The 12,979-nt window shown below is 60.5% G+C and overlaps 1 protein-coding gene across 1 annotated transcript in view; it reads left to right on the top strand.

The window, feature by feature from the left end:
• ARHGAP44 (Rho GTPase activating protein 44) overlaps positions 1-11,243 on the top strand; it is a 29,902-nt gene extending 18,659 nt beyond the window's left edge. The window contains exons 10-20 of the mRNA XM_075043937.1: positions 801-928; positions 1,074-1,185; positions 3,054-3,135; positions 4,052-4,132; positions 4,218-4,331; positions 4,469-4,560; positions 4,855-5,035; positions 5,953-6,174; positions 8,476-8,606; positions 8,719-9,093; positions 10,410-11,243. Of these exons, the coding sequence (XP_074900038.1) occupies positions 801-928; positions 1,074-1,185; positions 3,054-3,135; positions 4,052-4,132; positions 4,218-4,331; positions 4,469-4,560; positions 4,855-5,035; positions 5,953-6,174; positions 8,476-8,606; positions 8,719-9,093; positions 10,410-10,564 (1,673 nt within the window). The 3' untranslated portion in view covers positions 10,565-11,243. The remainder of the gene's footprint in view (positions 1-800; positions 929-1,073; positions 1,186-3,053; positions 3,136-4,051; positions 4,133-4,217; positions 4,332-4,468; positions 4,561-4,854; positions 5,036-5,952; positions 6,175-8,475; positions 8,607-8,718; positions 9,094-10,409) is intronic.
• The last annotated feature ends 1,736 nt before the right edge of the window (positions 11,244-12,979 follow it).

Raw genomic sequence — 12,979 nt, 5'->3', positions numbered from 1 at the left:
CCGAGGACTCTGCGTCATGCCAGAGCCATGTGGGGCTTTGCCACAGCAAGGAGCCGGCTCCGGCGTGACCCCGCAGCGTGGTGCTGGGTTTGTGGCTGAGCATCCTCCCTTTGCTCACCCCGTCTGCATCCCGCCTGCCCCAGCGCTGGGGAGGGCATCCCCATCCCACGTGGTCACGAGGGGCAGGATCCGGCCAGCTTCATGGAGGAGGGGGGGAAACCTGCTGGAATATCCCCATTGAGCGCAGCACCGGGGGCGGGAACCCAGCACCAAGGTGGGGGGGGGGGTCTTGAGGCTTTGCTTTGCGGTGTGCAACCTCCGTAGGAGCTGGGCTGGGAGACCGAGGTGGGGGAAAGCCCAGCGCGATGGCCCCGAGAGCAGCGCATTCCCCGGGGCAGGGCTCGAGGTGTTGCCATCGCTACAGCGGGGCAGGGAGTGATTTGTATTTTATTTTTTTCTCTTGATCCCACAACATATTCCTGCCTCAAACTGTGATGGAAGAAGGGGGAATATATTGCAAAGGTTTGCCCGTGATTGCTCCCCCCGGAAAATGTTATCCAGCCCCTTTGAAATGTCCCGTGTGATGATTGGAAAACATTTTGTTTGGATTTCATCTTTAAAAAGCACTTCCCAAGCTGCCCAGGACAGAAGTGCGGGGTCCTGTTATTTTAGCAACACCCAAATGGAATATTTTGCTGCCAAAACATTGTGATCCAAGGGCCTTTCGGGGAGGGGATGCCGGACCCGGCACCGTCCCCGCCATGTCCTCCCCCTCCTCTCACCCCCTCTGCCCATCACAGAGGCGTGGATGGAGAAGCCCTCCTTCGGGAAGCCTTTGGAGGAGCACCTGGCCGTCAGCGGGCGGGAGATCGCCTTCCCCGTCGAGGCGTGCGTGACGATGCTGCTGGAGTGCGGCATGCAGGAGGAGGTGGGTCCCACGTCCTGCCACCCCTGGTTGGGCATGATGGAAGGGGACGTGGGTGCCTCCAGGACAGGGACGAGGAACTGGGGGGGCTTTGGGCACATCGCCGGCCCCAAAGCTTGTCTGACGCTCTCCCGTGTCCTCTGTGAAGGGTCTCTTCCGAGTGGCTCCCTCGGCCTCCAAGCTGAAGAAGCTCAAGGCCGCCCTGGACTGCTGCGTGGTGGACGTGCAGGAGTACTCGGCCGACCCACACGCCATCGCAGGTAGAGGCTGCCTCGGGGCAGGGGAGTTGGTGGTGTGCGGGATGGCCCATCCAGCTCCCACGCACCAACCGTGGGCACCCGGAGGGTGGTCATCAGTGGCACGAAGTCTAGCTGGAGGCCGGTAACTAGTGGTGTAGTCCAGGGGTCAATAGTGGGTCCGATCCTGGTTAACACCTTCATTAATGACGTGGATGATGGGGCAGGGTGCACCCTCAGCAAGTTGGCAGAGGACACCAAACTGGGAGCAGTGGCTGGTGCACCAGAGGGTCGTGCTGCCATCCAGAGGGACCTGGACAGGCTGGAGAAATGGGCTGAGAAGTTCCCTCATTCCTTCCCCTCGTGAAGTTCAGCAAGGGGAAGGCCAAGTCCTACCCCTGGGGAGGAACAGCCCCAGGCACCAGGACATGCTGGGGCCACCCAGCTGGAAAGCAGCTTGGCAGAGATGGCCCTGGGGGTCCTGGTAGCCACCAAGCTGACCATGAACCAGCAACATGCCCTTGTGGCACGCTGAAGGCAAATGGTGTCCTGGGGTGCACTGGGAGGAGTGATGCCAGCAGGTCACGGGAGGTGATCCTTCCAGTCCTGGGCACTACAAGAGAGACATGGACATACTGGAGAGAGCCCAGTGAAGGGCTGTGAAGATGATGAAGGGCCTGGAGCATCTTTCCTAGGAGGAAAGGCTGAAGGAGCTGGGACTGTTCAGCCTGGAGAGGAGAGGGTTCAGGGAAACCTCATCAATGGATAAAAATACCTGCAGGGAGGGTGCAAAGAAGACAGAGCTCTTTGAAGTGGTAGCCAGTGTCAGGACCGGAGGCAACGGGCACAAACTGGAACACAGGAGGTTCCCTCTAAACATCAGGAGACACTTTGTCACTGTGTGGGTGACTGAGCACTGGCACAGGTTGCCCAAGGAGGTGGTGAAGTCTCCATCCTTCGAGATACTCAAAAGCCATCAGGACACCGTCATGGGCAACCAGCTCTGGTGGTCCTGCTGGAGCAGGAGTTGGAACAGATGACCTCCAGAGGTCCCTTCCAACCTCAACCCTTCTGTGATTTGCCCCAAAGCCTTTGAAAAGCAAAGACAGAATATACAGGGTGACAAATGCAGGTGCAGAAATACAGCGTTTGGTGGAAGTGGGGGCATTTAGGAGTTGCCATCCACCAAGGAGCACAAACCTCGACCCACATGTCCCCTCCCCGGCCAAAGGCTCAAGCAGCACTTTTAGTCACAAGCAAGGAAGAAAGCAGGGATGCAATCATAATCCAAGGTGGTGGGAGGGCCCTGGTGACACTAATGTGGGTGATGCTGATCAAGAGAGGCTCTGCAGGAGCAGGGAGCAGTCAGGAAGATTCACACATGTTATCATCAAGCTTGCCATCGTCTCTCTACCTCTTCTGGGGTGAAGATCCTCTCCAAGCACAGATCCAAACCCGTGGGGCTGCTATTAACCATTAATTGGGGTTAAATGCCCATCAGCTGCTCCCCTCCTGGGCTGGGCTCTCTGGCGAGCGCAGGATTGGACCCTGGTTTCCTATTGACTGCAGTGGGAACCTTTTCCTGGCACAAGGAGCTGTGAATGTCCTAGGCAAAAACGAGTGATGGAGAGCTGGGTGAACACTTGATGGAGGCAAAAATGGTGGAAGGAATTGGGGAGGTGCTAGGAGGAACTAGGTGGAGGTGGCAAGGTGGTTGCTGGGGGTCAGGGGATGGTACGGGCTTCACCAAGCTGGAGGGACTAATGGGTGCTTTGGGGTGTATCGGTGGGGAGGTTGGCAGGGATGCGAGTCAAAATGCTGAGGAGGGAAATGGCTCTGTGCCTGGTGGCACCTCTTGCGGTGCTGAGCCCCGTGTCCCTTGTGTGCCACAGGAGCCCTCAAGTCCTACCTGCGAGAGCTGCCAGAGCCACTCATGACGTTCGAGCTGTACGAGGAGTGGATCCAGGCCTCCAAGTGAGTTTGGAGCATCCCCCCCATTCCTCTGTGGCACAGATGGTGGCATCTTGGGTCCCCAAGGATGGTTTGGGGGGTCATGAGTTATTTCTGACGTGGATCACAGCATTTGGGGTGTTGCCTCCAGGGTCTGAGAGCCAGGAGGGTTCCCGTGATAATCCTTGAGAATCATGGGTCCCAGCAGTGAGGGTGGTGCTGATGTCCCCTGACCCTGATGTCTCCAGTGTGGTCCAGAGCACCCAACATCTTTCAACAAGCCCTTGGGTGCCGGGCATTGGTGCCATTTCTGGACAGGTGTGCAAACCCCAGGGGAACAGCTGGCCGAGGGAGCTCCCACCTGCGTTGCTGGTGTGCTCTGCACCGTGGAACCCCCAAACCCAGCAGGATTGGGCCAGCTGAGGTGGCAGCAGCCTGCCTGCTCCACCATGGGAGGTGTTTGGGGTAGGGGGATGTCAGGCAGAGGGAGGTGGGAGAAGGAGCATCTCCTTTTGGGGTGGGAACCACCTCGGTGGTGCCTGAATAAAGGTCTGACCACGTCCCCTACCTGCCCTGGGAACGTTGGAGCACGGCAGGGATGTGGCGGTGGCTTGCTGGAGAGGATGGTCCCCAAGGGTGGCACGGGGGGGGGAGCAGGCTGTTGTTTTGGGGGGCTGTTTGCAGTAATTTCCCCTTCCAAAGCAAACACATCCCCAAAACACAAACCTCGGGGGGGCTGCACAGAGGTGGAGAGAGGACCAGCATCCAACCTGCCGCCAAAAGGTTTCCTTCTCATTTTGGCCAGGCTTTTGGGGTTAATTTACTTATATAATATTGGCAGCAGCCTGAGGGTCTCACAGGGTCCCCGAGGGCAGAGCTGGTGGGGTGGAAAGCCCTGGGGTGGGGAGGGGAGATAACCCTCTTGCCCGCCTCCCCGCAGCATCCCGGAGCAGGAGAAGCGGCTGCAGGCTCTCTGGAGTGCCTGCGAGAAGCTGCCCAAAGCCAACTACAACAACATCAGGTGAGCCCGGGGCCAGGAGGACCCGGGGAGGGGACGGAGAGGGTGGGATCCCGATACACCGACACGGCTTGGCCCTGCTTTCCAGGTACCTGATTAAATTCCTGGCTAAGCTGACTGAGTACCAGGACACGAATAAAATGACTCCGAGCAACGTGGCCATCGTGCTGGGGCCCAACCTCCTCTGGCCGCAGGCGGATGGGTAATGTATCCGGGTGGAAAGCGAGCATGGCAGAGGGATGCTGGGGAAGGGGGTAAGGGAGGTCCAGGGCCAAAATCCGTCTAAGAATAAGGCCGGGCGGCGGTGGCGTTGCTGAGCCGCTGCCCGCCGCCTTGCAGGAACATGACGGAGATGATGACGACTGTCTCGCTGCAGATCGTGGGGATCATCGAGCCGCTCATCCAGCATGCTGACTGGTTCTTCCCCGGAGGTAGGCTGTGCCCCACAGCCATGGTGGGGTGGGATGGGCTTTGTGGGACCTCCCGGTCCGCCCTGGGGAATGGGGTGCTGAGGTCCCATATTTATTTTGCTGGCCTCCTCCACTTGCCTTGGACCGGGGCGGGGGAGCTCAGGCAGAGATCTGGCAAGACTCATCACAGCAGTGAGCCCAACCCAGCCACTCCGGGACCCTCTGAGCATTCCTGCAGTGCCAATGCCCCATCCCACCCCTCGCTGAGGACACACAACCCCATGTCCTCCCCCTTCTCCTTCCTCCCTGTCCCAGACATCGAGTTCAATGTGACAGGCAACTACGGCAGCCCCATGCACGTCAACCACAACGCCAACTACAGCTCCATGCCCTCCCCGGACATGGACCACGCGGACCGCCGGCAGCACGACCAGGCACGGCGGCCCCTCAGCGTGGCCACGGACAACATGATGCTGGAGTTTTACAAGAAGGATGGGTAGGGTCTTTGCAGTGCCAGGGTTTGGGGAGAGGGAGGTGGTGGCATTGCCATCATCCTGCGGGGGTTTGTGACACTGAGCTGGTGGAGGTTGGGTGTTCCTGGGGTGGGAGGACCTGCTGCTCTCCATGCTGGGCTCTTGGGGGTGCTCAGGTGAGCCCAGGTTTGATGCCTTCCCCCAGCCTGCTGGAGATGTGAGTGGGGTGGCCCATGATGTGGCCCGGGGGCTGTGCCACGATGGGGTCAGGTGCCTGGGTGTCCCCAAAGTGTGTGGGCTCTGCTCCGGGCAAAAGCTCCCCGCTCCCAGCCTGTGCATGTCTCCCCCAGAGTGCCACCTCACAGGGACTGCAGCCAGTCAGGTCGGCTCCAGAAAACACCCCCAGGGCTTTCCCCATCCCCCAAAAATGTCCCCAGGGCTCTCCCCATCTCGAAAAATCATCCTGAGCTCTCCCCATCACAGTGTAGCCTGGTCCCCGCCGTGCCCCTCCTGCCCCCTCTTTCGAAGCCCTTAACCTCACAGCTCCTTTTTTGAGCAGCAGGCGTTGCACCCTGTGCACTGTTGAGTTTTAGGGGTTTTTTGCACTAATAATCGTGTGTTTCTGCTCATGCAGCCTTAGGAAAATCCAAAGGTACTGTATCGTCTGCAGCAGTGCTGGGAGGATGCTGGGTGGTTGCTGGGAGGATGCTGGGAGGGTGCTGGTGCCTGCTGGTACCTGGGGAAGGGAGAGGTGGCCGGTGGGTGACACAAGCGCATCCCACAGCCACTCCTGCCCTATTGCCATGGAGGTTCATTCCCAGCAGCTTCCCGATGGAAAAGGCATTTTTAGGGACCAGGCACCCTAAAGAAGCCGCGACGCGGTGCCAGCAGTCCCCTCCTGCCAGGTGGGTGCTAAAAGCCTGTCTCTGTGTCCCTCCAGCATGGGCGTCAGGGTGATGGACACCTCGTGGGTGGCTCGCCGAGGCACCTCAGTGGTGCGCAAGACGTCTTCCACCCCACCGGCCGCTCAGCCCCCCGCGCCGCCCGCCGAGCTCCCCGCCACCCCCCACTCACCCATTCCTGAGCAATCGCCGGATATTTCAGCTACCCCTTCCCCACCTCCCACCAGCTTTGGCTTCCCCCCAGGAGCCGAGCGGACAAGGTAAGGCCACCGGCACCTCCGTGTCCCCAACCCGGGCATCTTCCCCAGGTGTGAATCCAGCAGCAAAACAACCCCACTGCAGCACCAGAGGCAGTGGGAGGAGAGGATGCTCAGCATCCCTGGGAGAGGAGCAGCATCCCGGGAGCAGTGGGAGGAGAGGATGCTCAGCATCCCCGCGGCCACCGCAACATCCCCGTCCTGCCGGCCCCGTGGGAACCGTGCGGCCTTCGGGGATTTTTCCTGCGGGTCCCTTGCCGGCTCGCAGTGGGTGTCGCTGGGCTGTAGCGAAATTTGGGCTGGCGGTGCAAGGAAGGTGCAAGGAAAAGCCTAAAGGAGCCCAGCGTTCCCCGAGCCCTTCCTCTGCCTGAGGTCTGTGTCCAGCTTTAGTTTGCGTGGGCCAGGTGGGAGAAAGCACCTCAATTCCACTTTTGTGCCCCCAAAAGGGAAGCTGAGCTTTGCAGCCGCCTGCGAGCCGTGCCACGCCCCGGGGTGCACCCGTGGGTGGGGGTGGCAGCCCCGGGGGGGTCGTGCCGTGGGGCCAGATCCTGGTGTGGTGGGACGAGGCCGGGGGGGGCTTTGGCACGACGAGGGCTCCCCCGCCGCTCTCCCCTGTCCCCCCGCCACCACCGCTTCTGCTCTTTTTATTTTTTTCCTCCGTTTTACAATTATTATTTTTTTTTTTTGGCTTTTTTACGGTGTTTGTGGACATTTTGCAGCAGGGGTAACCTGGCGTGTGCCTGGCCGAATGGCGGCTCCGGCCCCCCCCGCCCCGAGCGGGTCCCCTTGTTCCCCGGCTCCTGGCCCCGTCCCCACCCCTGGGCTCAGCCCCTCTGGCCGGGCTGCAGCCGGAGCCTTCCTCCCCCTTCGTCCTCCTCCTCCTTCTCCTCCTCGCTGCTCGCCCTTCACCCCGGCGCCAAGCCTTGCTCCCTCCGCCGCTCCCTCCCCCCGTGGCACTGCTCCCCAAACGGGCCGCCCCCCCCCCGCCCCGCAGCCCTGCCGCTCCCCCCCCGGGGCAGCCGCCCGCCCGCCCGAGCCGCAGGATCAGGCCCGGCGAGGTAACCGGGGAACCCCAAAACGGGCCGGGGCGGGGGGGGGGGAGCTCGGTGACCCCTCAGTGCTGGTCCTGGGGGGGCGTGGGGGGGGGCGTGGGTCCCGCGGGCTGGGGGCTGAGAAACACCTGCGGGGGGGGGGGGGTGTCGGCCCCCCGGGGCTGCGTGGTGGTTGTGCTGCGGGGGGGGGGGGGCGGGAAGGACCTCACGGTTCTCCCTTCTTTCTTCTACTTCTTAATTTTCCTGGTTCTTTTCATCATGACTTTTAATTTTTAAATCGTATTTTATTTTTTCATTCGTTTATTTTATTTTAATTTTTTCATTTGTTTCTTCATACTATTTTGCGGGGTTTGTTTTACTTTTTAATTTTTTTTTTTATTTCCATTTGTTTTGGGGTTTTGTTTCCTTTTTATTTCAATTTTTCATTGACTTGTATTATTTCCTTCTGTTTTCTTTTGGGTTTTATTTTTGTTTGAATTCTTTGCGGTTTTTTGCTTTTCTTTGGCATTATTATTTGATTTTTTATTTTTCATTTATTTTCATTTTTATCTTATTTTCTTTAATTTTCCGTTTTATTCTGATTTGAATTCTTCGCACTTCTCCTTTTTCCTTTGCATTACTATTTGATTTTATTGCTCTCTCTCATTCATTTTATTTTCTTTAATTTTCCGGTTTAATTCTTTGCGGTTTTTGTTTTTCTTTTGCGTTTTTATTTTTTGTTTTATTGCTCCCTTTCATTCATTTTCATTTCATTTTCTTTAATTTTCCATTTTATTTTGATTTGAATTCTTTGCATTTCTCCTATTTCTTTTGCATTACAATTTGATTTTATTGCTCTTTTTCATTCATTTTCATTTTATTTTCTTTAATTTTCCGGCTTAATTCTTTGCATTTTTTGGTTTTCTTTTGCATTTTTATTTTTTATTTTATTGCTCCCTTTCATTCATTTTCATTTTATTTTCTTTAATTCTCCGTTTTATTTTGATTTGAATTCTTTGCATTTCTCCTATTTCTTTTGCATTCCTGTTTGATTTTATTGCTCCCTTTCATTCATTTTCATTTCATTTTCTTTAATTTTCCGGTTCAATTCTTTGCATTTTTTGTTTTGCATTTTTATTTTTGCTTTTATTGCTCTTTTTCATTCTTTTTCATTTTTACTTTCTTTAATTTCCCGTTTTCTTTTTCGTTCTTTTCTTTTACACGCTTTTCTCTTTTCCTTCCCCTTCTTTTCCCATTTACCCCCCCTCCCCAGCACTTTAAAACCCAAGGAGCTCTCCCCCGGGGCCGCCCAGCCCCGCGGCAGCCCCGGTGCGGGCAGCGGGCACCAGCCGCCCGCCGCGGCCCCCCCGCCCGCCGAGCAGAGCCCGCACGCCCTGCGCAAAGGTAGGAGCGGGGCGGGGGGTCGACGGGGGGGGGGGTGTCCCCCGCTCGGTGTGCCCCCCCCCCCCCCTCCCCAGCACCCTGACACCCCCCTCCCCTTATCTCTGTCTCGCAGTGGCCAAGAAGCTGGCGCCCATCCCGCCCCGGGCGGCCGCGGGGGAGCAGGGGGGGGGCCAGCCCTCCCCCGCCAGCCTCTCCCCCACCCCCCCCAGCACCCCGTCCCCCTACGGCCCCGCCGCCCCCCCGGGGCCCTGCCTGCCCGCCGGCCAGCCCTCGCCCCCGCCGCCGCCTCCCCCGCCCCCCCCCGCGCTGCCCCCCCCCGCCGCCGCCGCCGCCGCCGCCGCCCCCAAGTCCCGCCCCACCCCCAAACCGCGGCCGCGCCCCGCGCTGCCCCCCCCGCCCCAGCCCCCCCCGGCCGCCGCCGGCCCCCCCCAGCCCCCGGAGCTGCCCCGCCGGGACAACGCGGGCCCCGGGGACGGTGCGCTGGCAGGTAAGGTCGGGCAGGGGGCGGGGGGGGACACACGACACACGCCGGCTGCTGTCCCAGGGTCGGGGGGGGGGGGGTCCCTAGGCAGGTGGAACCGTCCCTCCCCGGGAGGGTGACAGTGCGCTCGGGGAGGTGGTGGTGGCGTCTCTGGAAAAGTGGGACTGTCCCCAGGAAGGTGACAATGTCACGGGCAAGGTGGAACTCAGGAGGGTGACAGTGTACTCGGGAAGGTGACAGCATCCTTGCAAAGCCAGCTGTGTCCCCGAGAAGGTGGCACTGTCACCGGGAAGGTGGCAGCGTCCTTGGGAAGGTGGTGATGTCCCCAAGAAGGTGACAACGTCCCTGGGAAGCACCACGAGCCGGTGCTGCTGTTCTGACCTGCCTGTCCCTGGGCTGCCGGTGTCCCCCCACCCCGGTGTCCCGGAGGGGGACGGTCAGGGCGATGCTTTGGAAGTGCCAGTGGCATCGGGGACACCTGGGGACGCAGGGGCCGGGCACTTCTGGGAGCCCCCCGGCTCTGGCCCGGCTGGGCACAGGACCCCACAGGGCAGAGGGCTCTGCTCCTCCGTGTGCCCGTCCTGCCTGCGACGGGTGGGGGGACAGCGTGGGCAGCAACCAGCCTCCGGGCACCCTGCGGAGTGGGGCTAGGTGTTCCCCAGGCGGGGCCACCTTCCTTTGGTGCGGCGCTGGCACCGGTGCAGCCCCGGCGTTGCAGGCTGGCATCGCAGCCAGGCACCAGCGCAGCCCTGACCTCGCACCGAGACACGGCACCCCGGCACCGGTGCGGCCCTGGCGTGGCACCCACCGGTGAAGCTCTGGCGTTGCACGCAGGTGTCGGTCCAGCCCTGGCACCCTGGCGTTGCCTCTGGGCACGGGTGCAGCCCTGGCACTGCACCCCGGCACGGGTGCGGGTCCCCCGCCGTGTGCCCGTGGGAGCCGCTGCCCGTTTTGGGACCCCACGATGGCAGCAGGGCCTGGCAGGCGCAGGCAGAAGTGCTTTATCCTCCTGGGGGAGGGTTGCTCTGCTCTCGGCAAGGGACAGCGGTGACACCGGTGACACCGCCTGCCACGGGCTGTGGGCTACCCTCTGTCACTGCACGGGTGCTGGCTCGCATTGCGGGTCTCTTGGGAGGGGGGACAGCGCTGTCACCTGCGCTCAGTGGGAGAGCAGGGCATCGGGGGGACATCGGGACTGGTGTCACAGGCTCCGGCTAGGGTGGGGTGGCACAGAGCAGGGATCGGTGGTGACATCCCTGGTGGTGGCACTAACGCGGTGCCAGCCCCAGCGAGGCGTCGCCCATCACTCTGTCCTCCAGCAGGTCTGCTCCGTTTTGAGGTCCCCTCCCTCCACGTCCCCCCGGATGCCGCCCTGTGCCGGGACCCGCCGGAGGCACCGCAGAGACTCTCGGGGCTGGGCCCAGCCGCCCGACAGGAGGAGGAGGAGGAGGAGGAATCGGAGAGCACAGCCCTATGACAGTGTCCCTGTCCCCAAGCTCATCCGTGCAGCACCCAGGGGCCAGCACCAGCCACCGGCACCGAGGGCCACCGGCACGCCAGTTTCGGGTGGCAAAGCGCCCAGTTTGGGGGGCGGTCGCTGTTCTTTATTTCGTTTTTTTTCGCCTTATCCAGACTTTGCCTTTCAACCGGGTGCCCGCCCCCCCCGCACCCCGCAGCACCCACGGTCCTGGGGCGATGCCACCACCTCCTCCGTGCCCTGACAGCAGGTGCCACTGGCTACCGGCCAGGTGACAACAAGCTCGCCGGCGCTTTGCAGCGGGATTTCATTTCTTCGGCTTCTTCCCCCTCCGCTTGTTTGCCGGAGCAGGATGGGACCTGACCAGCAATAACCTGGGGACGCAGGATGCGGCTCCCCCGGGCTCTCGGGGTGCTGGCGGGCAAAGGCGCGCATCCCTCGGCACCCGCTGTCCCCATGGGTTGGTGGCTTTGGTCGTGCATGCGAAGACAAGTTAGCCTTTTATCCTTTCCAGAGAGATAAGAGAGATTATATATATATATCGGCAGAGATATATATATATTATATATTTGTATATATATATAGAAAAAATATATAGAGATTTGTTTTATTTGGAGCCATTCCCACCCACCCGGTGCACAGAGGGAGGATGGAAATGGCAGCGCTTTGCCCCCCCGCCCCGCTCGCGCCGTGCCCCTCGCCCCAGGCGGGCACCCGGGGGCACCAGCACCCCAAAGCAATCAATAAATCCATGTGCCACTCGCTGTGAACTGCCCGGCAGTGCTGGCGTTTGGTTAATGCCTGTTGGCACCAGCAGGGCCGTGGTGGCGGCGGTGGGGGGTGTTTGGTGGGGGGATGTGGGGTTGGATGAGGTTTGGGGGGTAAAGTGGTGGGGTTGGGTTGGTGTGGGATGTTGGGGCCCTGGTCCCGTGGGATGGGGCAGTGCCAGGCATGGGGTGGTCCCAGCCTGGGTTTGGGATGGTCCCAGCCCACACTGGTGCCCACTGATGGATTTAGGATGCATTTGGAAGGTACTTTGCTATAAGAAATGGGCCTTAATGAGGATTTGGGTGACAAAATGGTTTTTGTTCGGTGTGGGCTGCCATGGTCCCGAGGGATGGGGCAGCATCAGGCCTAGGGTGGTCCCAGCCTGGATTTGGGGTGGTCCCAAACTCAGGGTGGGCACCAACCCAGTTGTGGGGGGTCCTTGCCTGTGTTTTGGGACCAAGTAGTGTGTATGTGGAGGCGAATATCGCGTGGCAGTGGAGGATGGGCAGCAGAGGGGTTGTATGGCACCGGGAGCTTCCCCAGCCTGGTGGGATGGGGTCGGGGACAGGACCCCGCTTTGCACAGTATAGAGGGGCAATGGGGAGAGGATGCCCCACAGGATGCTGCTGCATGGGAAGGCATGGACATACCTCCAGGCCATCACACCTGCGGGCAGACATGGGTGCCAGGGAAGGTACGGTCCTCTGCCTGCGCGGGGTACGTCATTGTGGGGGTCTCCAGCCTGGCCACACCACATCCTTCACCCCATTCCCCATGGGCTGCTGGGGACCATGCGGGGGGATGCCACCCCTGCAGTGTGACGGTGCCAAGCCTCAGCCCCAGCCACGCAGATGCCCACTGGGGCAGGGCAGCACCCAAGGGTGGAGGAACTGAGTGCCCCGGGGCTCAGCAGGCCCCCAGCCTCAAGGGCCCCCGGGCAGAGGGAGCAGCCCAGGGTGCTGGGGTGGCAGGTCCCTGGGGTCCCTGCAGTGCATCTGCACCCCACCAAGGTCCCCCCCAGCTGCTGGGCCAAGGCAGGGTCCTTGCAGGGGAGGTGGGCATGGGGTGCCCGAGGCCTGGCACAGGGATGGCCACTCATATTGGGGCTCTCACCCCCTCCCAGCCTCAGCTGTGGGATGCAGAGCAGCGGCAGCCCTGCCCATGCCACTGCCAGCACCCATGGGTGCCCTGGGGAACCTGCCATGCCCAGGGCTGCTGCTTGCCTGGGTGACACATGGGTGACAAACCCACATTTGTCACCTGCTGCAAAATGGGGTCACAGCCATGGCACCAGCAGTGGCACTGCAAGCTGGGAGGTGGCCTAGAGCAGCCCACCACCAAGGGTCTCCTCCACCTTCATCTCCTCCTCCACTTCAACCCAGTCCTGCTTCCATCTCGACTTCCATCTCCCCCACTTCTGTCCCAGTCTCCTCCATCACCTCCACCCCCATCCCACCTCATCCACCTCTATCTCCTCCACTTCCACCCCCATCTCCTCCACCACCACCCCAATCCCACTTCCTCTCCACTCATCTCCGTGTCTACCTCCAGCACCCTCTTCCTCTCTTCCACCTCCATCTTCCTCTCCACCTTGATCCCACCACATCCACCTCCATCCCTGCCTCCCGCTGTGGCTGCACCAAGTTT

This window comes from Buteo buteo, chromosome 13 (genome assembly GCF_964188355.1).
Source record: "Buteo buteo chromosome 13, bButBut1.hap1.1, whole genome shotgun sequence".
Classification (NCBI taxonomy): domain Eukaryota; kingdom Metazoa; phylum Chordata; class Aves; order Accipitriformes; family Accipitridae; genus Buteo; species Buteo buteo.
The sequence above is the reverse complement of the archived record's forward strand: the minus strand, read 5'-3'. Positions and strand labels throughout refer to the sequence as shown.